This window comes from Canis lupus, chromosome 26, assembly GCF_011100685.1.
Source record: "Canis lupus familiaris isolate Mischka breed German Shepherd chromosome 26, alternate assembly UU_Cfam_GSD_1.0, whole genome shotgun sequence".
In the NCBI taxonomy this organism is placed as follows: Eukaryota; Metazoa; Chordata; class Mammalia; order Carnivora; family Canidae; genus Canis; species Canis lupus.
In genome coordinates, this window is record NC_049247.1 from 38912830 (window position 1) to 38936663 (window position 23834).

The window sequence follows — 23834 nt, forward strand, 5'->3', positions numbered from 1 at the left end:
TAAGTGATTGGGACGGAGACGGAGGGCCTGAGTCTCTGGATTGCTGGAACCGTGACAGAATACGCTACGCATTTCCACCTGGTTGTCACAGAGACAGGAGCCTACCTCGGGGTGCTGGGCTGCTTTAGGGGAGGAGGGAGGAAGGAGGAGGGAGGAGGGAGGAGGGAGGAGGGAGGGAGGGGAGAGGGAGGGAGGAGGGAGGATAAAATATTCTGGATTTTACCCGTGAACAGCGCAGCCTGCAGAGCGGCCTCGCACAGAGGAACCAGCAGGGTGGAGGGGTCCGGCTGCGGGAGCCCCTGAAGTCGGGGGGCCTTGGCGTGTGGCCCCAGAGCTCGAGGCCCTCGAGCAGGGTGCCTGGGCTCAGCCTGCGACCCGCGGCCCCGGAACGAGTCCCACGTGGGCTCCGGCTCCTCCTCGGCCCCGCTGCCCCCTGGCTGCGCCCCCGTCATCTCCCAAATAAATGAAAGTCAAAGACAAGAGGGCCTGTCGGCTCCCGGGGGGAAGAGGGGAGGCCCCGAGCCCCGAGCGGCAGCGCCGCGTCCCCTCCGTGCAGACTCCCAGTGGGACGACACGGGCTTTTATTGGAGCGCGTGGCCGGTGAAGGTTCACAGAGGAAGCGCCTCGTCCAGTCCCGTCCCGCCCGTCCCTTCCCTTCCCTTCCCGTCCCGTCCCCGCCCGACAGTCTCGCTCCCCCTCTCGCTCCTGCAGCAGGACGGGGGAGCCCATCCCCAGGCGCCACAGGGAAGCGCAGCCTCCAGGAGGGCAGCTCATCGGAGCGACCCAGGCAGCCGCCACCTCCCTCCTCGGGACACCCTGAGTCTGAGACCGAAGCGGACCCTCCGAGAGCTGCGGGGTCCCCAGCGGCCACCAGCCAGGAGCTCCCCGGAGCGGCGTCACCGTGGCACCTGCCAAGCCGGGAATCGCCCAGGTCCTCGGCCGCCCAGCGGTGCAGCCGGTGCAGCCGGGGACGCGATCCAGTCCCGCAGGTCTCCGGCGTCCCCAGGGTTAGGAGCCCTTCCTTAGCATGGCCTCAATCTGCGGGAAGCGCAGTCTGCGCGCCACCTCCAGGCAGCTCTCGCCTCGCTGCGGAGACAGAAGTCACGGTCGGTCGGTCGTGCAGCCGCGCCCGGGGCCAAGCGGGGACTAGCCCCTCGGCGAGGACGGGGAGCTGCGCTGTCAGCGTGGGAGCCGGTTGATTCACCCCAACACGAAGCCGCCGCTTCTGGGAGGGCCCTCGGGTCGTGGCCTCGGATTCCTTTTTTTTTAGGCTTTTATTTATTTATTCAAAGAGACCCGGAGAGAGAGGCAGAGACCCAGGCAGAGGGAGAAGCAGGCTCCCTGCAGGGAGCTCAACCCGGGACTCGATCCCAGGACCCCAGGGTCACGGCCTGAGCCCAGGGCAGGCGCCCACCCCTGGGTCACCCCCGGGACCCAGGCCCTGGGATTCTTACCTTGTTTTTGATGGTGGGGTCCGCCCGGGCCTCCAGCAGCAGGGGGACGAGCGTCTGGTTCTTCATCTGGCAGGCGTAGTGCAGCGGGGTGCAGCCGGCCTGCAACACACGGGCTCAGCGCTCGCCACCGCGGCAGGTGGCCCTCCCGGCCAGGACGCCCCGTCCCAGGGCACACCCAGCAGACACTCCTGGTCCGCAGCGCCGCCACCTCCCCGCCCCCGACACACACGGGCCCATCCTCTGTGGGTGTCGACCCAAGTCCCCACAGCCTGCAGCAGGCGGCGGAGGTCCGGGAGGTCCACGGGGGCGCAGCCCGGAGGGAGGCCCCCAGGCCTGCGTTCTGGAACACTGGACCTGCTCTGTTGGGACTCGCTCAGAACAGCGGCGACTGATGACAGGACCGTGGCCTTGGTGAGCGGGCACACGAGAGATACCCCCCCGCCCCGGTCCCCGCGGGTCCTGCCCGGGCACTCCCCTCCATGAAGCGGTGACACGCAAGGGAGCCCGGCTCGGAACCTCCCCGCGTGAAATAAAGGGTCCGATTACCGAAGGGCACGTGCACGGGGCACCTCGAGGTGGAAGGGAAAGGAGTGTGACTGTGAGTGTGAGAGAGTGTGCGTGTACACGGGAATGACATGCGCAGCCAGACACAGACCCAGGGACGCAGAAAGATGTCCCAGAGAAATCGGGGTCACAGGCAAAGCTCCAGACCTTCTGAATTTAAACGGGGAGACCAGGAAGAGGCCTCAGCACGTCTCCTACCTCGTCCTCTCTGGAGGGTTTTACTGATTCATGAGAGCGAGCAAGCGAGCAGGGGAGGGAGAGCGAGCCGGGATGCCACTGCCCCTGCGCCGGAGCCCAGACCCTGAGGTCATGACCTGAGCCCCCCCGGGCGCCCCCACCTAAGGGCTACCACTGGCTGACGCGATACACTGCACGGCTGCCTGAGGAAAGGGCAGGGCACAGGAGCCGTCTGCCCGAATCCATTCAAAAGTCCTATTTTAGATAGAAGAAAAAGCATGTATTTCATGAACTTATTCTCACATATTCACACACACTCAGGCATGTGCACACGCACACACACATACGCACATGCACAGACACCCACATGCACACACACCTAAATGCACACACTCATGCATGCACACACATGCACACACCCATATGAACACACTCATGCATGTGCACACGCACACACACATGCACGTACACACCCACATGCACACACGCACGCGGAGCTCCCTCCATGTAAACACATGATACCAACAACCAAACTAAGACGATGTAAATGAGCAATAGAAACGGGGTGGGCACATCTCCTGCACCGCGGAACAGTGGTAACACACGTGCACACACGCAGAGGCACACAACAGGAAATAAGTTAGGAACCGCAAGGAAAATATTGGTTCTCGTCTACTCAAACTTCAACCGGCTACTTTTCCGATAAAGACCCGGGAAGCCAAATAGAAAATGAGCAAATAAAAGCTCATAGAAATAAACACTGGATGCAGTTACGATGGTTGGCGGGAGGCCGAGGAGCAAGGGGTCGGGGCGGAAGGTGGAGACAGAGCCTCGGGCCTAGAACCAGGAGGACGTGAGAGGCTGCTGCTGGGCGCCGGCCTCACGCTGCCGGCTGGCCTGGTCCTGGTCCCGCTGACCCACCGATACCCAGGTCCTCCGGGCGCTCCCTGCGGGCCGGGCGCCGCCAGCCTTGCGACGCAGGTCCCACCAGTGTCCTCACCTCACAGCTGGCAAAGCCGAGAGTCGGGTGGGTTTGAGTGGCCACAACGCCCACCGGCACGGAGGGACAGGCCGGGTGACACGGACGCGTTCGGCCCCCGGTGTCTTAACGTCCCAGGATGGAAGTTCCTTAGCGGAGCCTGCATGTCCCCTAACTTCTCACCAAAGGCCGGAGGTTCCTTTAAAAACGTCCTCGAGGGTGGCAGCTGGGGGGCTCAGTGGGTGAGGCTCCGGGCATGACCCCGGGGTCCTGGGGTCGCGCCCCATCGGGCTCCCTGCTTCTCCCTTTCCCTCCGCTGTCCCCTCCCCGCCCCCCGACTCGTGCTCCCTCTCGCTTACTCGCTCCTCTCTCAGATAGAAATACACAGAATCTTAATAGAAATAAAGACGTAAATGAAAACGTCCCGGAGCCGATGGAGGCTTCATCCCCGTGAGCGCAGCAGCAGCACCCCAACGGCTTCCAGGCCGCCTGCCTAGCAGCAGGAGCACAGAGAGAAAATGGGGTGCCAGGGAAGAAAAGGAAAACGCAGACGTGTCTAGAAAAACGCGGCCAGCGGCTTTGCAGGAGACGCCCCCACGCGGGCAAACACCGACTCGAGTGTTTTTCCGGATGAGCGAGCGCAGGGACTTACGCAGTCGGTGGCGTTGACGTCGACGCCGGCGTCCAGCAGCATTCGCACCAGGGCCTCGTTCTGCTTGGTCTTGGACACCTGCGACGAGCAGCGGGTACCGAGCGGGTTCCTCGACGGGCATTGTCTCGGCTTCGGGCCTCACTTGTCTACTCAACGGGACTTACTGCGATCCCGACCCGTCTATGGCGCTCCCCGTCCTGGAGCCGGGGAGCCCTCCCTCCTGGGCTGTCCCGTCACCCATCCCATCAGCTCTGCCTGTGGCCCTGTGATCCCACGTGCGTGTCCGTGGTCACTCCACAGACCCGCTCCTCACGAGGCTCTAGCTCCCACCGGGCCGAGGGCTACCCCCGTCGGCCTCCCTGCCACAGCGTGGGCTTGCGGTGGGCCCGGGGCAGCCCGTTGGGAGGGACTGGACAAGGAAGGAGATGAAGAGGCTCCTCAAAGCCCGCGTTTCCGGCCCAGTCCCCTGAGGCTCAGCACGCGACAGTGCGGGCACCCGCCCGGCTGCTTCGGGGGCACAGGTGGGCCAGCCGCTGGCCCCGCACGACGCCCCACCAGTTCCCCCCTCACCCTGCCATCCCCCCACTCCCGCCCTGCAGCCCCACCCCTGCGGCAGCCTCTACACGGGTTTTCTCCTCCTCCTTTCTCTGAGGCAACGTAGGCCTTTCGGGTCCTTCCCCTAAAACGTCCTGTCCTGGCGCTTAGGCCTCACGCGTCACAGACGTGCAGCGCAGGCCCATGAATACGCCTGACAAACGCACGGTCAGAGGCGGTTATTGGTCACAAGCAGCATTTCAACCAAGGCCTCCGGCTTTGAAACATCCGACCGTCTTGGGGAGCAGGGTTGTGGGTCAACAGATCCTTGCTCATCACCCCCGTGATGGTCTCGGAAGCGAACGGCCGGGCCCCCGCCAGCCCGGAGACCGCACACATGCCAACGCCGGGCCGAACACGCAATTAACTGTTGAAGAACTTCCCCGGAGTATCAACAGATCATGTGTTTCTCAGTGACTTGTGATTTTTCTCCTTCCCATAAACCCAAGCATCATAATCAGCGTTATCGCAGTTAACTGGACTTCCTCAAATTCTGTGACTTTTTTTTTTAATTTTCTAAAGATTTTATTTATGTATTCATGACATTTAAATACCCAAGGGGGTAATGACACTTCCCGCTGGAAGACTGTGCTGGAGAAAAGAGGTGATAAGGGAATTTTTTCTTAAAATTCAGGATTTTCTGCTTTCTTCAGAGGATGCTTAATCAAGGTTAATTTATTTTTCTAGTTATTTTTATTAGTTTATTTTCTGATTATTTATTTTACTACTGATTCACCTGGTCGGCTACCTTTCTTCTTTCTACGTTTAGGACAAGAACCAAGAGCTTGTTTGGTCCCTGGTTCTCTGCCTCTGACCGGCCCAGGCAACCCAACGAGTCACAGTATTAACCCCCAGCGCCCCCGGCGTGCACCCCGACCCCGTGAGCACCCGGGGTGCCACTCACCATCAGGAAATACCCAATAAGCAGAACGGGCATCAAGAGGATGATGAGTAGGTAATCAAAGAAGGTGAATCTCTTCTTCACAGCATAATGCAAGCAGTTTCTCCCTTTCTGAAAATTAAGAAAAGGATTGTTTATTAATATTTGTCTCAGGTTTCACGTTTTCAGATCACCAAATCAAAGAGTTTCATCTCAAAAATAAATAAATAAATAAATAAATAAATAAATAAATAAATAAATAAATAAATTTTAAAAATTAAAAACTTAAAAAACATAAAAATTAAAAAATTAAAAAAATTTAAAAATTTTTAAAAATTTAAAATTTAAAAATTTAAAAAAATTAAAAAAAAAAAAAAAAGAGTTCCATCTGTGGGCCGCCTGGCTGGCTCAGTCGATAAAACATGCGACTTTTGATCTCAGGGTCATGAGTTCAAGCCCCATGTTGGGCAGGAGAGCTTACTTTAAAAAAAAAAATACTACATTATTAAAAACAAAGTTGGTTTGTGGTTTTTATTTCTATGGAACCCATGGCAACTCTTTGTGTGGAGTGTGTCTGATTCATGAGACCACGTCTCCATTGACTGGGATGTCAAGCAGAGCACAGCCTGAAGAACAAGTCGGGGGGAAGCCACAGAGCGACAAGAGTGACAAGCTCATCTTATTAGTCATCAAAAGATGGATTTTCAGGGGCCTCAGTGGCTCCTCAGCAACAATCGACCCTTTGTTTCAGTCCCGGTCCTGACCTCGGGGCCGTGGGATCGAGCCCAGTCCAGGGCTCCATGGGGAATCTGCTTGAGACTCTCTCTCTTCCTCACCCTCTGCCCTTCCTCCCATCACACTCTCTTTCTTGAAAATGAATAAATAATTTTTTTTAAAAAAAGATGAATCCTGGGGCACCCAGGTGGCTCAGTGATTGAGCATCTGCTTTGGGCTCAGGGCGTGACCTCGGGGTCCCGGGATGGAGTCCTGCGTCGGGCTCCCTGCATGGAGCCTGCTTCTCCCTCTGCCTGGGTCTCTGCCTCTCTCTCTGGGTCTCTCATGAATAAATAAATAAATCTTTAAAAAAAAAAAAGAATTCTTACGTGTGTGTTAGTTTTGAGGGCAAAGCATTGAGATACAAATATAGGACTGAATTCAGTGTGAAATGCTATAGTCATCCCTGAACATCTATGGTATAGGATTATGCCTCCTGTGGTTTGTCGACGGGAAGACCTTGACCGCGGGGCGTACCTTCCCTGCTCTACACGCATACGCGCACTGGGCGAAGGATTGGGATGTGCAAATACGTATCAGGTGATAGACTTAAGCTTCTAGAGGTTGTGGGGGATGTGAAACTTCAAGGTCTCATGACCAAACAGAGGGAGACAGAAATAAGCACAATAAAAATAACGCAAACCAGGCCACGGTGACTGGAATGCCAACCAAGTCAATGTGAAGAGAGAGAAAGCCAGAGAGAAAAGAGACGCTACGTTCTGCTTGAAGGAGGCACTGTTCTTAAATAAGAGCACCTTTTCACTTTTTGTCTTTTTATTTTTATTTATTTTTAAGGATTATTTATTCCTGAGAGACACAGAGAGAGAGAGAGGCAGAGGGAGAAGCAGGCTCCATGCAGGGAGCCCGATGCGGGACTCGATCCCAGGACCCCGGGGTCACGCCCTGGGCTGGAGGCAGACGCTAAACCGCTGAACCACCCAGGCGTCCCCTTTTTGTCTTTTTAATACCAAGGTATATATGTTCCCTGAAAAATTTTAAAAACTACGCAAGTATATAATGACAATGTAAAATCAGCCACTTTCAAAAAAATAAAATAAAATAAAATAAAATAAAATAGAATAAAATAAAATAGAATAAAATAAAATAAAATAAAATAAAAATAAATAAATAATAAACAATAAATAATAAATAATAAATAAAATAAAATCAGCCACTTTCGAACAGCCCAGAAATATCTGTTGACATTTTGTCTGTATTGTCTTCCAGTCTTTTAAACTGCATCGTGTGGAATTTGAAACCGCAGGATCCTACCGCATAAGCAAAATCATATCTGCAGTTTTTTTTCTCAGTTAACAGTTAGAATGTGTGCATTTTCCGTGCCTTTTAACACTTCTAAACATCTGACTGTAACGGCTGCATGACTGTCTGTTGAACGGAGCTATTCCAATCGATTTACCAAACTCTACCTGTTGGACATTTCAAGATTTTAACTCTTTATTCTTACGAATTATACTGATAGGACGCCCTGATTCACAAGGTTTTGTCAACATTCCCTGATTCGTCCTTAGCAAAAGTCTCTAAAAGGATGATTGCTGACGTGAAAGGTATGAACCCTTGTTAAATCGTGCTCCGCTAAAACCATAAGGATTTAAACTTCCTTCCTGACCAACACTCAGTTTCCTTTTTTAATCCTGGTCAATTTGACAGGCCAATGGGGTGGAAAAAAAAGGAAAAAGTATACTTATGTTTTAATTGGCTTCCCGTAGAATTGCTGTTCTCTAGTAGGCATGCGCATATGAATTGCCCCAGAAATGTTTTAAGGCCTTTGTCTATTTATTACTTCTGAAAATACGTCGTAAACATAGACTTAAGAAATGAGGAGGCACCGGTTAAATTATTTATGTACCACGATCAGTAGTGGGGAAAAATTAAGATTATTCATTCAATATAAAAAATAGTGAAAGGGAATAAAGGGGAAAGGAGGAAAAATAAGTGGGAAATATCAGAAAGGGAAGCAGAACATGAAAGACTCCTAACTCTGGGAAACAAACTAGGGGTGGGGGAAGGGGAGGAGGGCGGGGGGTGGGGGTGACTGGGTGATGGGCACTGAGGGGGGCACTTGATGGGATGAGCACTGGGTGTTGTTCTGTATGTTGGCAAGTTGAACACCAATAAAAAATAATTTTTTTTAAAAAAGATTACTCATTCAAAAACCATTAACCATGTTTTAAAAAATAAAAAATGTAAGCCTTGTTCTGATAAAATCTCTATTTTTCTAACGGATCCCTAGAGTCCTTTCCGAGCTGCTCATGATACCAGGGGGTCCCAGCAGGCTGGTTCAGGTTCTCTGCTTTCATGGCCCCCTCCCCGTGTTGACCCACACTCCTCGGGGTGTGCTAGGGAGACGGTGTCGTACCCCACTGCGCCGTGCTCCTGTTAGATTCAGCACAGGCATAACTTGCATTTATTTTTATTTATTTATCTATCTACTTATTTACTTATTTATTTATTTGTTTGTTTGTTTGTTTGTTTGTTTTTACGACTTGCGTTTAAACTCAACCAGGCAGAAAATAGTATTAAGTACGAACAAGAAGGTCCAGTAGAGATCCATTTTCCGAGAATATATTATGGCTCCAAACGAGCTGGTGTTGGACTGACACAAAGGGGTCAGTGGGGTCCTGCCCCCGTTTGGCCTCACTGAATGTGTGTCAGTGGGAACAGGCCACTCATGGTCATTAGTTATTTTTTTTCCTATGTATTCAGCGTTCTTTCCTATGTATTCGCTTTTGCTGTGAGGCGGACACTGGATGCTCGAACGTGCTCCGACCGGATGCTCACAGCAATGGTCCTGAAGACCCACCAGCGGGAGCCGCATCTGGGTACAATCTCTGTGCCTTCTGTGGGGCTTCAAGGAGCCTCTGGGTCACGAGCCTGCTAGTCCTTGACAATCTCTCTCTGGCTTTCTTCAATCCTATAAGCAATCCTATAGGCAAGGTGTAGGCTCTTCTGGAGAACATTGACCTAGTAGGTAAAAGCCTAATGACATAGCACCGCCAGGTCACTATTTTTTTCCGGGAAATCTTTCTGTGACGGTGAAGGGGAGGAGCAGGGGAGGCAAGCGGAAGGAACAGCAGGGGCAGGAGGAGGAAAAGAGGGAGAAGCTCTCACTAGTCAAGTGAGTGAACCATTAACCTTTCTTTTCAGAAGCAGGAGGACGTAATTCCCCACAAAATACACCTGCTGCTTGAGCTATGATTTCTTTGCCTTCTTAGCCTAATAGAATAGTACGTGTCTGTCCCTCTAAAGTAAGGCCAAAAACGAAATGTTGGTGCCAGGAGCTCCGCGCAAGGAGCACGGCATCCATCACTGCCGTGCGGGGGGCGGATGACCATGGTCGACGGCTCCCTCCACTCACGTGTAATGGGCTCACCCGGTTTTTGAGGTTGACGTCAGCATTTCTTTTTAAAAGGAAGGAAACGATTCTCAGGTGTCCTCGCCTGCAAGCGCAGATCAGGGGGGTGTCTCCATTAAAGCCGTCTCGCACGTTGATGCAGGCGCTGTCGTCTCTTACCAGCTGCCACACCTGCCCAAAGTCGTTCTGGTAGGCCGCCTGGCAGATGGGCTGAGGGGCGACACGCGAAAGCAGAGTTTCAATACGGCTCTAACGAAGCCCCCCGTGAGAGGGGTCCTCGCCCATCACTTGAAACTCAAGTGTTCCCAAGCTGTGATCGTAGGTGACACGTTCGGTCTCCATCACGCCACGGCTTGAATCATTTAGAAAGTGTTAGAATGAGCTTTGCAAGGCATGATGGGAGCCTAACAGCAAGACCGAAGCCGACCTCCCCTTGCCCCATGGGCCCCCCCGGACCCCTGTTCTCAATGCCTCAGTTTCGGCTCCTTCCATCTGGGCTGCAGCCCTCGCGGCCCCTCCGCACGGGACACCTTTGCCCCCGTGTCGTCCCCCTCCAGCTGCGGGCGAGCCGGCCCTTCAGGTCACCACTCAGTTCTCCCCTTATCAGGCCTTCCCAGGCCAGCGCTGGTTCCCCACAATCGCCACCTGTCGCTCTTTCCTGAGGATTCCTTATGGCGTGGCCCAGGCTGGTGCACCGGGAGGGGCTGAGGCTCAGGCCGCCCCGGCCCTCGTCACCCCACGTCCCCCGCCCGGGGCCCCGGAGGCCAACACTCCACATTCTCAGGCTGATTTTATTCAGAAGCGTGAACCAAACCCGCCGCCCAGAAGGATGCGCGGCGCACAGGTGGCGCTCAGCCGGCGGGATTTACTGCCCCTGCGCGTCCAGGCGGCTCTCCTGGGCAACAAGGCCGTGGCTCCCGTGCGGGCCGCCGCGGTCGGGTCGGAGCACAGAGGCGCTGCCCAGCTGGAGAAGCAGAGGGACAGCGGCCGGAGGCGGGCAACATGCGCCAGCTGCGGCCCCGGGCTCGGCGCTCTAGGCTCCGAGCTTGCCAGACACCATGGTCCCGAGCTTGTAGGGTTCACCCCTTGAGCCCAGGGCCCCACTGATGGAGCATCCTAAGGAAAGTCGGCTCCGCAGCAGAGGGAGGCAAACCTCTGGGCCCCAAAAGGACGTGAGCACGAGACACGGGTCCGAAAAGCAGCCCAAACGCACAATGACGCACGTCACCTTCCTGCCACCCTGGCATCACCCCGGGAGCAGACCTGGTCACCAGCTGGGCTGCCGCACGGGGCCCCGAGCAGCTGGACCGACGCGAGTCTGCCGGCAGCAAACTGGCCCGACGTCTGGTTCCGCGGCCACCGTCCTGCGGCCCGTGGGCAGATCCCTTCCCCTACGTGTGTCCGTGTCCTCAGTCACGAAACAGAGGAATGGGGCAAGTCGTTGTACGTTGTCACCCCACGATGGCCACACGCTGGACCTCAAGTCCCTCCCCAACCGATGCACCTTCCGCATCATCTGTAAGGCCAATGGGTGACCCTTTTTTTAAAAATCACGACATTAAAAATAACGGAGTATTTCATGTTGTCATCCAGATTTCCAGCTGCTCTTAAGCAATTAAAGGCTTTCCAAAAAAAACAAAAACCTTAAAAGCCTTGACAGCCTGAGCTCACACCGGCAGGGGACACCACAGGGGACACCGGGTAAGGGCCCTTGCGCTTGGGCTCCTGAGAATCTTTGCAGAGAAAGAGGAGGGAGGGGAAAGGGAGCTGGTCTGCCTTCGGGTGCTTCCTGGGGCCCCTGGAGTGACCAGCCTCGTGGTCTCTCAGGGTCCCTCCCGGCCTCCCCCAGCCCCGCACACAGTCCTGGCCGTGCAGGGAGGCGTCCTCCGGGCTCATCAGCCTCCTCCCAGTGCCCAGCCATCTCAGAGAAGGTTCTGGGCCCGCGTAAAGCCCCAGCGTCCCCCAGCGGGCAGCCCTCGCTGAGCCCAGGGAGGCCGCCTGGAGGAGGAGGCTGCGGAGTGGGGGGTGGGGGGGTCGGGCAACCCGGCCCAGAGGGAACAGGTGCAGGGGTGCATGGTGATGGCGGTGCCTGTCCCCCCCGCGCCGCCCTGTGAGGCCTCAGGGCCCAAGGCCCGGGCTCCGTCCTCAGCAGGACCGACCCCATAGGCAGCACGCAGGCCTTGCCCCCTGCGCCCTCCTTCACCCCGGCAGTGAGGCCGCCCTGACCCCGGGTCCTCCAGCCTTGGCTGCCCTGCCCCGTGCGCTTCGCCATGGAGCAACAGCCCGGGGTGCGCTGGGCTGGGGCCTGCCCGGACCCTTGCCCCTGCGCCGCTGTGCCCCCCACGCCCCTGAGCCTCTTGCCCCTGCACCCCTCATCCCTGCTCCCCTCGCCCCTCTCCCCTGCATCCCTGCACCCCTCGTCCCTGCTCCCCTCGCCCCTCTCCCCTGCCTCCCTGCACCCCTCGCCTCTTGCCCCGGCGCCCTGTGCTCCTGCCATGAGCCACCTGCCCTCCAGCTGGTTCGGTGAGGTCCAGGGCCACCTCCCTGCCCACCGCACAACCCCTCCCGCCCCGCGGGCGCTTCCCTGGGCCTCCGCCTTCTCTCTGCAACCAGACCCCGGCCTTGACCTGAGAGCCTGCTTGCTGCTCCAGCGCAGGGGGCCTCAAGCCTGGCCAAGCATCAGGGCCCTTTGATTTTCTTAGATTTTTTTTTAAAGATTCTATTTCTTTATTCATGAGACACAGAGAGAGAGAGGCAGAGACCCGGGCAGAGGGAGAAGCAGGCTCCATGCAGGGAGCCCGACCTGCGACTCCATCCCAGGACCCCGGGGTCACGCCCTGAGCCCAAGGCAGGTGCTCAACCCTGGGCGTCCCAGTAACCTAGGGGGGAGACTGGAGCCAGGTGGGGGCGTTAGTGTCACGTAAGAGGCCCAGGGAAGGTTGAGAACCTCTGCAAACTACGCAGGAGGGTGCCCGGGGAACAATAGTGGAGCCGTGATGACCCTTATGCTAATAAGAGGTGAGGAGCGGCAGAAACTCTGGAAACCAAAAAAAAAAAAAGAAAAAGAAAAGAAAAAAAGAAACTCCAGAAACCTGGACCGTCAGGGACGAGCTTCAGTGAGCTTTACTTGTCCGACGTCTCCTGGCTTTCAAAATACCCCCAGTCTGGGTGCTGGAACCCCAGGCCCAGCCCACTTGGGGCCTCACTCCCAGGCCCTCAAACTGAAGCGGCAGCGGCCTCTCTCGGGGACATGTGACACCTGCAGCCTGCGGACGAGCGACTACAGATTCTGCGTCTATTATCTAACATGACCACGTTGGGGCGGGGGCTGCGGAGGTGAGGCGTCAGCCCTCAGGTCATGGCCTCAGGGTCCTGGGATCCAGGCCTGCCTCTCCCTGCCCAGCCGAGCCGCCCCCTGCCTCCCCCCTGCTGCACTCTCGTTCTCGCTGTGTCTCTCTCTCAAATAAATAAATAAAACCTTTAGAAAAAAAAGTAATGGGGCTTCCCTGACTCCGGGCCTGAGGAGAGGTCCCACGGGTCCCTGGCGGCCGTCAGGGGACCGGGCGGGCTGCTGGGGAACCTGCTCGTGCTGAGGCTCCAGCCCCATAAAATGTCTCATAACAACTTCCGAGGAGGATTTGCGCCCTTTGAAGCCAATGGATTCAGGTGGACCCGCGCCCCGGGGAGGGTCTTCCCAGGAAACCTGGAGGGACGCCCCCCCCCCCCGCCCCGTCGGACTCCCCCCTCAGGGACCGCGGCAAGGGTTTCCTTTTATTCCAACAACTGATCTCAAGCCTTTCTCTCTGAGGAGTCATTTGGTCGCACACTAGGGTTTGGAGACTTTTAAGAAGTTCCTTCTTCCAGACAAATACAAAAGGCACAGAGTTTTTTTTGTTTTTGTTTTTGTTTTTGTTTTAAAGGTTGTCTTAGGCTCCCTTAGCCCTTCTGTCCCATGAAGGAAGGCCCCGGAAGGGGCTGGACTGTGGGGACTCGTAGCAACGAGGACAAACGGAGGCAGGGCACACAGCTGCCTGTTTTGTGTTCTTTCTCCAACAAGATCTGCTGGGGACAAGTCGCGTCTGCCGCCAGGAGGCCAGAGGGGCTGCTTGCAGGCTCGGACCCAGGAAGCTCGACGCCGGTGGCAGCAAGGGGAGAGAGCAGGAAAGCCTTCCCCCACCGAGGAGGACCAACGGAGGCTCTAGCCCCCAGGATGCAGCAGATCAGAAGCCCAGGTATCTCCCCAGCACCCCAGGCCTCCGAACAGGTGAGGGCAGGGCCCGGGGGAAGTGAGGACGCGCCCCCCACAGCCCTCCGGGGCTTCGGGTCCCCCTGCCAGACGGTGAGGAGGCCGGTGCCAGAGCCTCGCAGCTTGGGCCATACTCAGAGGCAGGACGAGCTCTGGTCAGCTTCATGGGCCTCCAAATCCCGCAGAGACAGTAGCCCCGTGGCCCGCAGCTGGCCGAGCCGCTCTTACCCGCGGAACCTGCACCCGCCCCCGCCCGTCGGTCCCACTGGCTCAACGTCGAAGCTTCCAGTTCTCCACACACCCATCCCTCCGTCGGCGGCCCTCCCCCCCAGCTTCCGAAGACGCCGTTCCTTCCTCAGAACTCCCCCCCAGTGTCCCTAACCCCGGGGGCCCTTCAGGTCAAAGAACCTGGGTACACCACTCCCCCCCTTATATCCTCATGCTTCCTTGATCTCAATGGCCACTATTTATAATTTTTTTTCATGCGTATACGTTCATTTTTAAAATTGGTAGCTCCAAGAGGCCAGGGTCCACTCTCATTCGGTTATCACCACGTCCCAGAAGCTACCATGTGCCTGGAATAGTGTGGTCGACAAATATTGTTGATTCAACAAATGAGTGAGTGAGTGAATGAATAAATATTTACAAAGTTTTGGTCTTGATTTCTGCTCACACACTCAAGTTATCATTTCCTTTTAGAAATGTGACTTGGGGGATCCCTGGGTGGCTCAGCGGTTTAGCGCCTGCCTTTGGCCCAGGGCACGATCCTGGGGTCCCGGGATTGAGTCCCGCGTGGGGCCCCCTGCATGGAGCCTGCTTCTCCTTCGGCCTGTGTCTCCCCCCCCACCCCCTCTCTCTCTCTATCATAAATAAATAAAAATAAATCTTTAAAAAAAAAAGAAATGTGACTTGGTACATTACCATTTGTAAAATAAGGAAAGAATTGAGAAACCAAATAGAGCGGAAGCCCCATGGTGCTGCCTTTTTCTGAATACACAATGCCAAAACTAGGGGTTCAACATGCAGACAAAGTAGAGGGAGCTGGTAAGATCGCGAAGGAAGCGTTTTGTTTCCATCATCTCTGCCTTTTCTTCTCTCGTATCGCAGAATGACAGGACACTAAACCCAACCTCATCCTGCTGTCTTCTTTTATAAAGCCCCATGGAGTTCCTGGTGTGGTCAGTACTGAATTATAAGTTTACTTGACTTCCAGTCCAATGGCCTTCCCATTGCCAACAGCTCTCACCCCGTCTCCTCTTGACTCAACCAGCTCTCCCCCAAAACCCTATTTAACCTCCATTTATCGTTAGACCTTTCCAAATTTAAAGGGAAACATCATTCTGATGTTATTTTCAAGACATTCCCCCCGCCAGCCAGTAGAGTGAAGAGTCCACAGAAGAGTCTACATGTCTGTTAAGTATGAATTCCTGACGCCTCGGAGTTGAGTTCTTACACATCTTCCTTCCTTCCAAGTTGTGTAATACTTTGCAGTGCAGTACTGGTCTGCAGGGTACGAGCGGCCCGTAGCTCTCTGCTACCTGGATTCAGCGTTCCCTATCCTTTCCCTCGGAGAAACAGGGGACAGTGTATCCTAGCGGGGAGGAGTACTGGCAGAAAGCAGAGGGGTTAAGACCAACTCGTTTATGGAATGTGGTGTCCCGATTGAGAAAGTAAGTGGGCAAAGAACCGACGTGTTCATCAGTGGTGGAAGCATAATTTCCCTGAGTAGACGAACTCAAGTCTCCTCTCCCAGCCCCCAGTCTCTAGCCAGGAAGTGCTTTTAGTTGCATAACCCTGGGCAAGTTACTTAAACTACCTTTGCTTCAATGTTTTCATTTGTAAAAAAAAGACAATAATAGTGATTCTCTCATATGGTTGCTGTAAGTATTAAATCAGTTAATATGCATGAAGTGCTTGAACATGACCCCATATATAACAAGACCTAATTAAATGTTTCCTGTGATTGTAAATAGTATGAACAAATATGTGTGATAAGGGCTTAAATGAGTCAGCCCTGCTTGAGGGCCCAGCTTCCTTAGCAGGGGTTGGTTATTCCAATCTAGGTTCTCTCACTGAGCTCTAACACACCCTCTGTTCAGACGCCAGGACCAACCTGGGAATGCTTCCTTACTCTCTCCTTCTTTCTTAAAAATATATTGGGGGGCACCTGGGTGGCTCGGTGGTTGAGGGTCTGTCTGCCTTTGGTTCAGGGTGTCATCCTGGGGTCTTGGGATCGAGTCCCACATCTGGGTCCCTGCATGGAGCCTGCTTCTCCCTCTGCCTGTGTCTCTCCCTCTCTCTCTCTCTGTGTGTGTGTCTCATGAATAAATAAGTAAAGTCTTTTTTTTAAAAATAGATAAATAAATAAAAATAAAAATATACTGGAAACATCCCAAATGTCCACAGATGGATGAATGGATAAAGGGGTGGCACACACACACACAATGGAATACTACTCAGCCATAAAAAAGAATGAAACCTTGTCATTTGCAGTGTGGATGGAGCTCACTGAGGGCATCATGCTAACTGAAATAACTCAGAACAAGGTGAATACCATCTGATCTCATTTATGTGTGGAATCTAAACAATGTCAACAGGAACAAAATAAAATCAACAACAACTACAAAATCCAGGGCATGAGAATAGATTGGCGGCTGCCTGGGGTGAGGTGGAAGAGGTGGAAGGTGCTAAATTGTTGAAGGGAGTCAAAAGGTACAAATTCTGAGTTATAAACGAATAAATCATGGGGACGTAATATATGTCTGGAAGTAGCTAGGAGAATAGATCTTGAAAGTTCTTGTCACAAGAAAAAAGTGTGTAAGGATCTGTGGTGATGGACGTTAACTGACCTCAGTGTGGTGATCATTTTGCTACAAATACGGGGTCATTACCCTATACGTCTGAAACTAATATAATGTTATGTCAAGCATTCCCCAATACATGTGTGCATGTCTATATATACAGAATATGGACCCCAAATTCATCCCGGCATAATAATTATTTTGAGCTGAAGGCAACTGAGAAGAAGCAGATTTAAGGAAAGCTCTCTGCCTTCCTCCTATTTAGCTAAAAGCATGACGTAAATTTGTGAAGGAAATTCCCTCCCAGGAAGAACAGAGGTTACCCTTGTCAGCCCAGAGAAGGCACCAAGGGAATCGACATAATAAAATTTACTAAGTAGCCCTCATCTTCCATTAGCACCACATTATATTTCACTTCCACAGTTTGCCACCCTAGACACTCAAAGCCCTTCTCCCGTGTCTGATCGCTCCTCTGATCAAGCATCGTCTTTCTGTTGAGATGCTGCAAGATCCCAAGTACTAATCACCCTGGTGAGTTACCCCTCGATGAATGCTCCCACACGTATGCACAATGCCTGTGCTAATAAATTTCTGTTTGCTTTTATTTTGTTAATATTTCAGTTGTCAATCTAACTTGCAGGGCTCCAGGCAATCAACCCGAGATGAGAAGAGGGACAAAGAATTTTCTCCTCCCCTACAGCTCTAAGGAAAAATGACAAGCCTACATTCCCAATCTAGAAAAGCTTCTCACACTCAAGGCGGGAGGTGGAACTTTATTAAGTTGTTTTTTTGTTAAAAAAAATAGGTGCCTTGGTTAAGGGTACACGTATCCTGATGAGCACTGAACGATGTGTGGAACTGTTGAATCACTGCATTGTACACCGGAAGCTAATAGAACCAACACGGTGTGTTAACTACACTGGAATTAATTTTTTTCCATAAAGGTGCTTTTGGCAGTATAGGACCAAGGGTGGGGCAGGACTGGCTCGCTCTTGCCCTGTTTTTCTTTATACCTAGGAAGCACAGAGCGACTGACACGGGGCAGAAAAGAGAGCGGTGCACACATGACAGATGAGTAGGTTATGTTTTCATATTTGAGGGATTACTCCAGAGCTTCTCAACCTCTTTAAAATTGGAGATGGGAGAGTCTCACAAAAGGTCCACCCCCCAACCTTCTGCATCAGGACATCCCCCCCCCCCCCAGGGTAAGAGTAAACTGTTGTTTTTTTTTTCTTTTCCATTCACAGGTAATTCCCACTCCCACATGCAGCGACAGTTGCAGCTTATAGAAAGCGAGCTAAACTTTCTTCTGATCTAAAAGGACCCACTTCTCTTCAGCACTTACAACCATTGCTCGAGCCAGATTACTCCAGTCCTAGGTGTGGAATAACACAAAGTCAGTCTAGGTATCAAGAAGGTGGTATCCTGGGATAATAGGTATCTTCAAAAACTTCAGTGGAATTGGTGCAGCTCTAGAACCCACTGCCTTGGACACCATGACTCGGTCAATAGAAAATGCAAACTGTCTAAAGCCGGCCCACAACCCAGAGCCCCTGGGACAGAGCTTCTTGAGAACGCCCTCCTACTAGCCCAGGATCCCCCGGGATCAGCTGTTGCTGGGGAAGAATGAGACAGCAAAATAAACACCTCCGTGCCACAAACAGCATCCTCGACCCAGCTGACACTAAGGAAGATTTAACCCTTATTCCTCATACAAACCTGCCACTCAAGCTAGGTTTTCCAATGCTTTTACTATCCTCAGTGGTGGCTACTTCTACCTTAAAAAGAAAGAAGAAGAAGAAAAGAAGAAGAAGAAAGAAGAAGAAGAAGAAGAAGAAGAAGAAGAAGAAGAAGAAGAAGAAGAAGAAGAAGAAGAAGAAGAAGAAGAAAACAGAGGAGGAAGATGAGGAGGGAGAGAGGGAGGGGGTGGAGGAAGAGGAGGAGGAGGGGAAATAGTAGTGGTAGTTGATATCAAGGGGGAATTCTGCAAGTTGAGAAACTATTTGCCAAAAAGGGAAACAACTATCTCCTTTCCAGAAATGGTGGACTTCCCGGGGGTCCTGTGTGTCCCGTTGCTGTTAGCAGAGTGAGTAGACAGGGTAGAGATGGAAGGGCCTGGAATCCACTTCCACTTGTGGTGTGGAGTTGCATGGTAGCAACATCTGTGTCAACACTACCTTAGACTACCTGGGATCAATATTAATTAGGGACTTTGAACAATGACCAATGAGCTTGTAGGCATGTTAGGGATTTTTATTTTTATTATTTTTTAAAGATTTTATTTATTTATTCATGAGAAACCCAGAGAGAGAGAGAGGCAGAGACACAGGCAGAGGGAGAAGCAGGCTCCCTGCGTGGACCCTGACGCGGGACTCGATCCCGGGACCCCGGGGTCACATCCTGAGCCAAAGGCAGACGCTCCACCGCTGAGCCACCCAGGGATCCCCCCCGTGTTAGGGATTTTTAGGGGTGCATGTATGCATGTGTGCTTGCACGTGTGTGGTTGTTGAATTTGTCTTTAAATATAGTAAATTCCAAGTCACTTGGTCCTCTGTATATTTGAAAAGTGAAAGATTCATTCCTTTTCTGGGGATATTCACACTGATACTGGAGGGGTTCAGAGTAAGTCTCCCCAAAATATGCCACTTTGGCATGTGAACTCCTTTTTAGCTAGAAGCAATCAAGATCCCACATGCTCAAGAAAAACTTATGCCCTCTCCTTAACTACCAAGAAGAATCTAAATTAGGAGTCTCTCCCAGAATGAGAGTTTTTACCAGAGAGAAATAGTATCTGAGTGACCGTGTGGGGGGCAGGGCACACGTCTAATTGCCAAATATCTGCTCTGCTTTTTGCCTGTGCTTTGGCCTCCTCTCTGTTAAATTTTGGGCCCCTCTTCCACGGCTTAGCTCGGGAGGGCCCCTGTCCCTCATCTCATCCTTCTGCCTTTAAACTCTCATGTACGTAGGGTCCCCATATGTACAAAATTCAATTCAATTTTATCCCGTCAATCTATCTCGGGTCAATTAAGTTCTTCGACGAGTGTAGAGGAAAATTTCCTTCCGCCCCAGCAGCAATACTTGTAAATAATTCAACGTATCTTACTTCGCCTTGACTCAACTCACTGCCTGGCAAAGAACAATTGTTCTAAGTTGTTGTTGTTGCTGTTGTTGTTGTTTTTAACGTAATTATTGCAATCTGGCTACTCAAAGTGTGGTCCAGGGACGGACAGCACGAGCATCAAGGAATTGAAATGCAAATCTTCAGCCCCATCTAGACCAACAGAACAAAAATCTGCATTTGAACAAGAGCCTTGGGTGATCTGTACTCACATTAAAATTTGAAGAGCCCTGGCCTAGAGCAGTATTTCTCTCCCCGGGGAGGTGAATCCACCGCTTATGGGAGACTCACCTGGGATGCTCCCCTAAAAACTAAGTCCCTGGACCCCACCGCAGACCAGACGGAGTGAAACAGACCGTCTGGGCTGGGGGCTCGCGACATCGCATTAAACAAGTTCCTCTCTTTTAGGTTCCTCAACCTGCAGGCCCTCGAGAGTCTGAGAACCAGCAGCGCAGAAAACTGCGCGTGTTGTCAGTTCGTATGTATGATCGCGTCACCCAGATAAAGCCTTTGAGCAAGACACACGTAGAATTTAAACCTCCTCAAGGTTGCGTTGACTATAGAGACTCAATGACTCTAGTCTCACTGACTAGAGGGAGGCTGGCACACATACACGCACCACAGGCATTAGAAATAATTCCAAGAGCGGAGAAACTGCCTTTGATATGAGGAGAACCACCTTGGGAGGTTCTGTTGAGCATTTGGAACGACATGCAGACTAACAGGTCAATTCTGTCCGAGAGAAAAGGGAGTAAAGGGTGAACAATGACGTGATTACACCTCTTACACTCTAGTTGGCGTGTGGCTTGTGCGCCCCCGACACACTACTACAAATTGATTTGATCCTAATAGGTTACTTTCAATTCAGGGGAAGACCTTTTTGTATTCGTCAGATGTGAAAAGCAAAAACTCAAGCTATCAAAAATATATCCTGCATGGATACCCCTCCCATGCGGGGGTGATCTGTATTTATAATTGCTGGTAGTGAATCGCTTTTCAAATGCCAGGCTGAAAGCTGTCACTCCGTCTCTTGCGGTTCCCTACAAGAGCCAGTCTACTTCTGTATGGTTAGAAAATCCAATTGGGGGGCGCCCGGGGCGGGGCGGGGGGGGCTCAGCGGTGGAGCGTCTGCTTTCAGCCCGGGGCCTGATCCTGGGGTCCTGGGATCGAGTCCCACATTGGGCTCCCTGCATGGAGCCTGCTTCTCCCTCTGCCTGGGTCTCTGCCTCTCTCTCTCTCTCTCTCTCTCTCTCTCTCTCTCTCAAGAATAAATAAAATCTAAAAAAAAAAATCCAATTGGGTACAATTTTCACTTTCCCTCTGGAAGTTTGACATCAGAAACATGACTCCATTAATTCTATTTTCATGAGTTCCCGCACGACCCAGATGACCCCACAAACGTCTGGACTTTGCGACATATATATATATTGTACTGTTCTCCACTCCGACCTAGCTAGAGGTTTAGAATCATGAAATAATTTGCCTTAAAGTACTAAATACATCAAAAAGATCTTCGTACACAGCATTTGGCTTTGACTTAACAGTCTCACAGAAAGCCAAACCAGAAAAGGACACATTTTTTAACAGAAGCAGGAAATCACATTAGAAAAGCAAGAGCAATTCTCAACACCTTTGGAACCTTCTTTCCAGAAAGGTCACATACCTCGGAGTATAGGATCCCCATGCTGGTCCTTCACAGATTTGTGCCACCTCTACAGCTTCTTGAATCTTCTGGCAGGATTTCTGATTCACATAAACTCCTTCCCAGCCAAGCGACAGATCCCTAGCAGCCGCGGCCCGTGGCTCGTCCTCTGTCCCCACACCTGTGAGTATTCTTCAGCAACACGGCGGCGATGCGCCTTCTGGAGAACCCAGAACCCAGCCCAACGAACACAGGCATTGGTTTACGGCGTAATGACCCAAGTGTGCATCATCCAGTGTTACAACCCCGAGGAACCGGTTTCTGAGTCATATTTGCTCCGCCAGTGGTGACATGAAGAAAAGAAGGGAGCAAAGTCAAAGGGGAAAGGGAAGTTCTCCCTCTGGCAGGAAGGACCCAGGGTTCAAAATAAAGTGCTGAGTTTCAGACATTTCCTTATTGAAATCTAGTTTCCAGTGGCTCTTGAGAAAGGCTACGGGTGACCAAACCCACTTGTTAGAACCTTGTCCATCTTGACTTTCATGAAAAATAATCCTCGAGAGGCGCCCGGGGGGCTCAGTGGGGCAAGGAGCAGACTCCTGATTTGGGGTCAGGTCCTGATCTCAGGGTCCACGCTCAGCACGGAGTCTTCCTGAGACTCCTTCCCTTTCCTCCTGCCCCGACCCCCAGCTCAAAACACAAGAGAGGAAAAGACTCTTCAAAACTGTCACTATGGATTATGTGCAATCTTTAAGCACAGGGAAGGTTATTTGCTTTTCCCTGATGGTCCTGATTAATATAAACAAATTAAGGTAAAAAAACTAATAAATGAAGGTCAATCTTTAAGCTATATTATTTTAAATACATAAAGGTGTTCACTTTCAAGGGCGTTTTGAATAAAGCTTGAGTGACTCAACTTGAAAAAACCGGACTCAAATGCCAAAAAAACAAAACAAAACAAAAAAACACCCACAACTAGTCTCTTTGAAGAATCAGTCCCGTTTATATCCTACTTAATTATCTTTAAATGTTTATTTTTTTAATTATTTTTTTCTCTCTTTTTTTTTCTTTAAATGTTTAAATTATACTTCCAGTATCACTATGTTTAATTTTCTTTAATAAGCGCTTTGATTCTGAAGCTAACAAGAAGCACTTCCCCGGCTAACATGGGCTTGAAGAGCTAATAAACTTATTAACACAATAGATATTAAGTTGTCTTAAATACTTAAATATCCTAACACCACTTAAAACAAGAATCACGTACTTCACCTTGAACCTGGCTGTAGGCCCAGCCTCGCGGGAGCTTAAGAATGAACGATTCTGGGTTTCCAGGATGCACGCAGGTTCCTGGGTCTCCCGTGAGTACCCACGAGGCACACTCGGTAACTGGACTTGGTTGGTCCTTCTCTTGCTGGTCTGTCTCTTATTATGGGCGTCTGGGCCGCAGGCCTGGAGGGAGAGGCCGGGCTCTTGTTCCTCTCCACCATCTGACCCTGAGAACAACTCGCTGTAATTACGGAAGAGGAGCTGCTTCGCTGTACAAGTGACAGACAAACAAACCCATAAAAGAGAAATCGGCTCATTGCAATCGGTAAAAACCCTGCAGGCCCGTGAGGTTCACCGGTGTGACGCGGCCCCCAGGCAGCAAGGCCACGTTGGGCAGCTACAGACAGTAGATCTGAATTTTGGGTAAAGTTCTGAAATACCCCACGGGGCGTGCTCATACCAGACGATTGTGTTGCTTAACTGAAAATTAAAGGGGCGCCTGGGGCTCAGTCCGTGCAGTGTCTGCCTTCAGCTCAGGTCCTGATCCCGGGATCCTGGGCCCGAGCCCCAAGTGGGGGCTCCCGGCTGGGGGGGAGCTGCTCCTCCCTCTGCCTCCGCCCTTCCCTGCTCCTGCTCTCTCTCCTCTCAGATAAATAAAATCTTTTTGAAAAAGAAAGAAAGAGGGGATCCCTGGGTGGCTCAGCGGTTTGGCGCCTGCCTTTGGCCCAGGGCGCAATCCTGGAGTCCTGGGATCGAGTCCCGCATCAGGCTCCCTGCATGGAGCCTGCTTCTCCCTCTGCCCGGGTCTCTGCCTCTCTCTCTCTCTCTGTGTGTGTGTCTATCATAAATAAATCAATCATTAAAAAAAAAAAGAAAAAAAGAAAGAAAGAGGGGCACCCGGGGGGCACAGCAGTTTAGCCCTGCCTTCAGCCCAGGCCATGACCCCCGGGTCCCGGGATCGAGTCCCTCGTCAGGCTCCCTGCATGGAGCCTGCTTCTCCCTCTGCCTGGGTCTCTGCCTCTCTCTCTCTCCGTGTCCCTCATGAATGGATGGACCAAATATTTTTTTTAAAAAAAGACATTTGACAATATCTGGAGACACTTCAGTTGTCACCATTGGGATGGACACAGGCTCCTGGCATCCAGGGGGCAGAAAGCCAGAAGCCCACCCCCCATGTGTACAGGACAGCCTGGCGCAGCCCAGACTGCACCAAGGTGGGGAAGCCCTCACCGAGGTCAGGGGAGAATTAGAGGGGAGAGGGGAGGACTGGAGAAGTTGAGTGTTGGATGGGATGCGGCTGCGGCTGCGGAGGGCGGG

At 52.2% G+C, this 23834-nt stretch overlaps 1 protein-coding gene across 3 annotated transcripts; it reads right to left on the reverse strand.

Annotated features, from left to right (window-relative positions):
- Nucleotides 1-475: 475 nt before the first annotated feature.
- ANKRD22 (ankyrin repeat domain 22) lies at nucleotides 476-22747 on the reverse strand. 3 transcript variants are annotated; one of them, XM_038576066.1, is made up of 7 exons: nucleotides 22521-22747; nucleotides 21276-21474; nucleotides 9466-9657; nucleotides 5325-5432; nucleotides 3827-3904; nucleotides 1455-1553; nucleotides 476-1086 (listed from the first exon to the last, which is right to left on the reverse strand). In XM_038576066.1, the coding sequence occupies exons 2-7, from the start codon at nucleotides 21294-21296 to the stop codon at nucleotides 1009-1011; spliced, it is 576 nt and encodes a 191-aa protein (XP_038431994.1). In that variant the 5' UTR covers nucleotides 21297-21474; nucleotides 22521-22747; the 3' UTR covers nucleotides 476-1008. The 3 variants fall into 3 exon arrangements, with proteins under 3 accessions (XP_038431994.1, XP_038431995.1, XP_038431996.1); XM_038576067.1 differs by having other exon boundaries at nucleotides 22516-22747; XM_038576068.1 differs by lacking the exons at nucleotides 3827-3904; nucleotides 22521-22747 and having other exon boundaries at nucleotides 21276-21637.
- Nucleotides 22748-23834: the final 1087 nt, after the last annotated feature.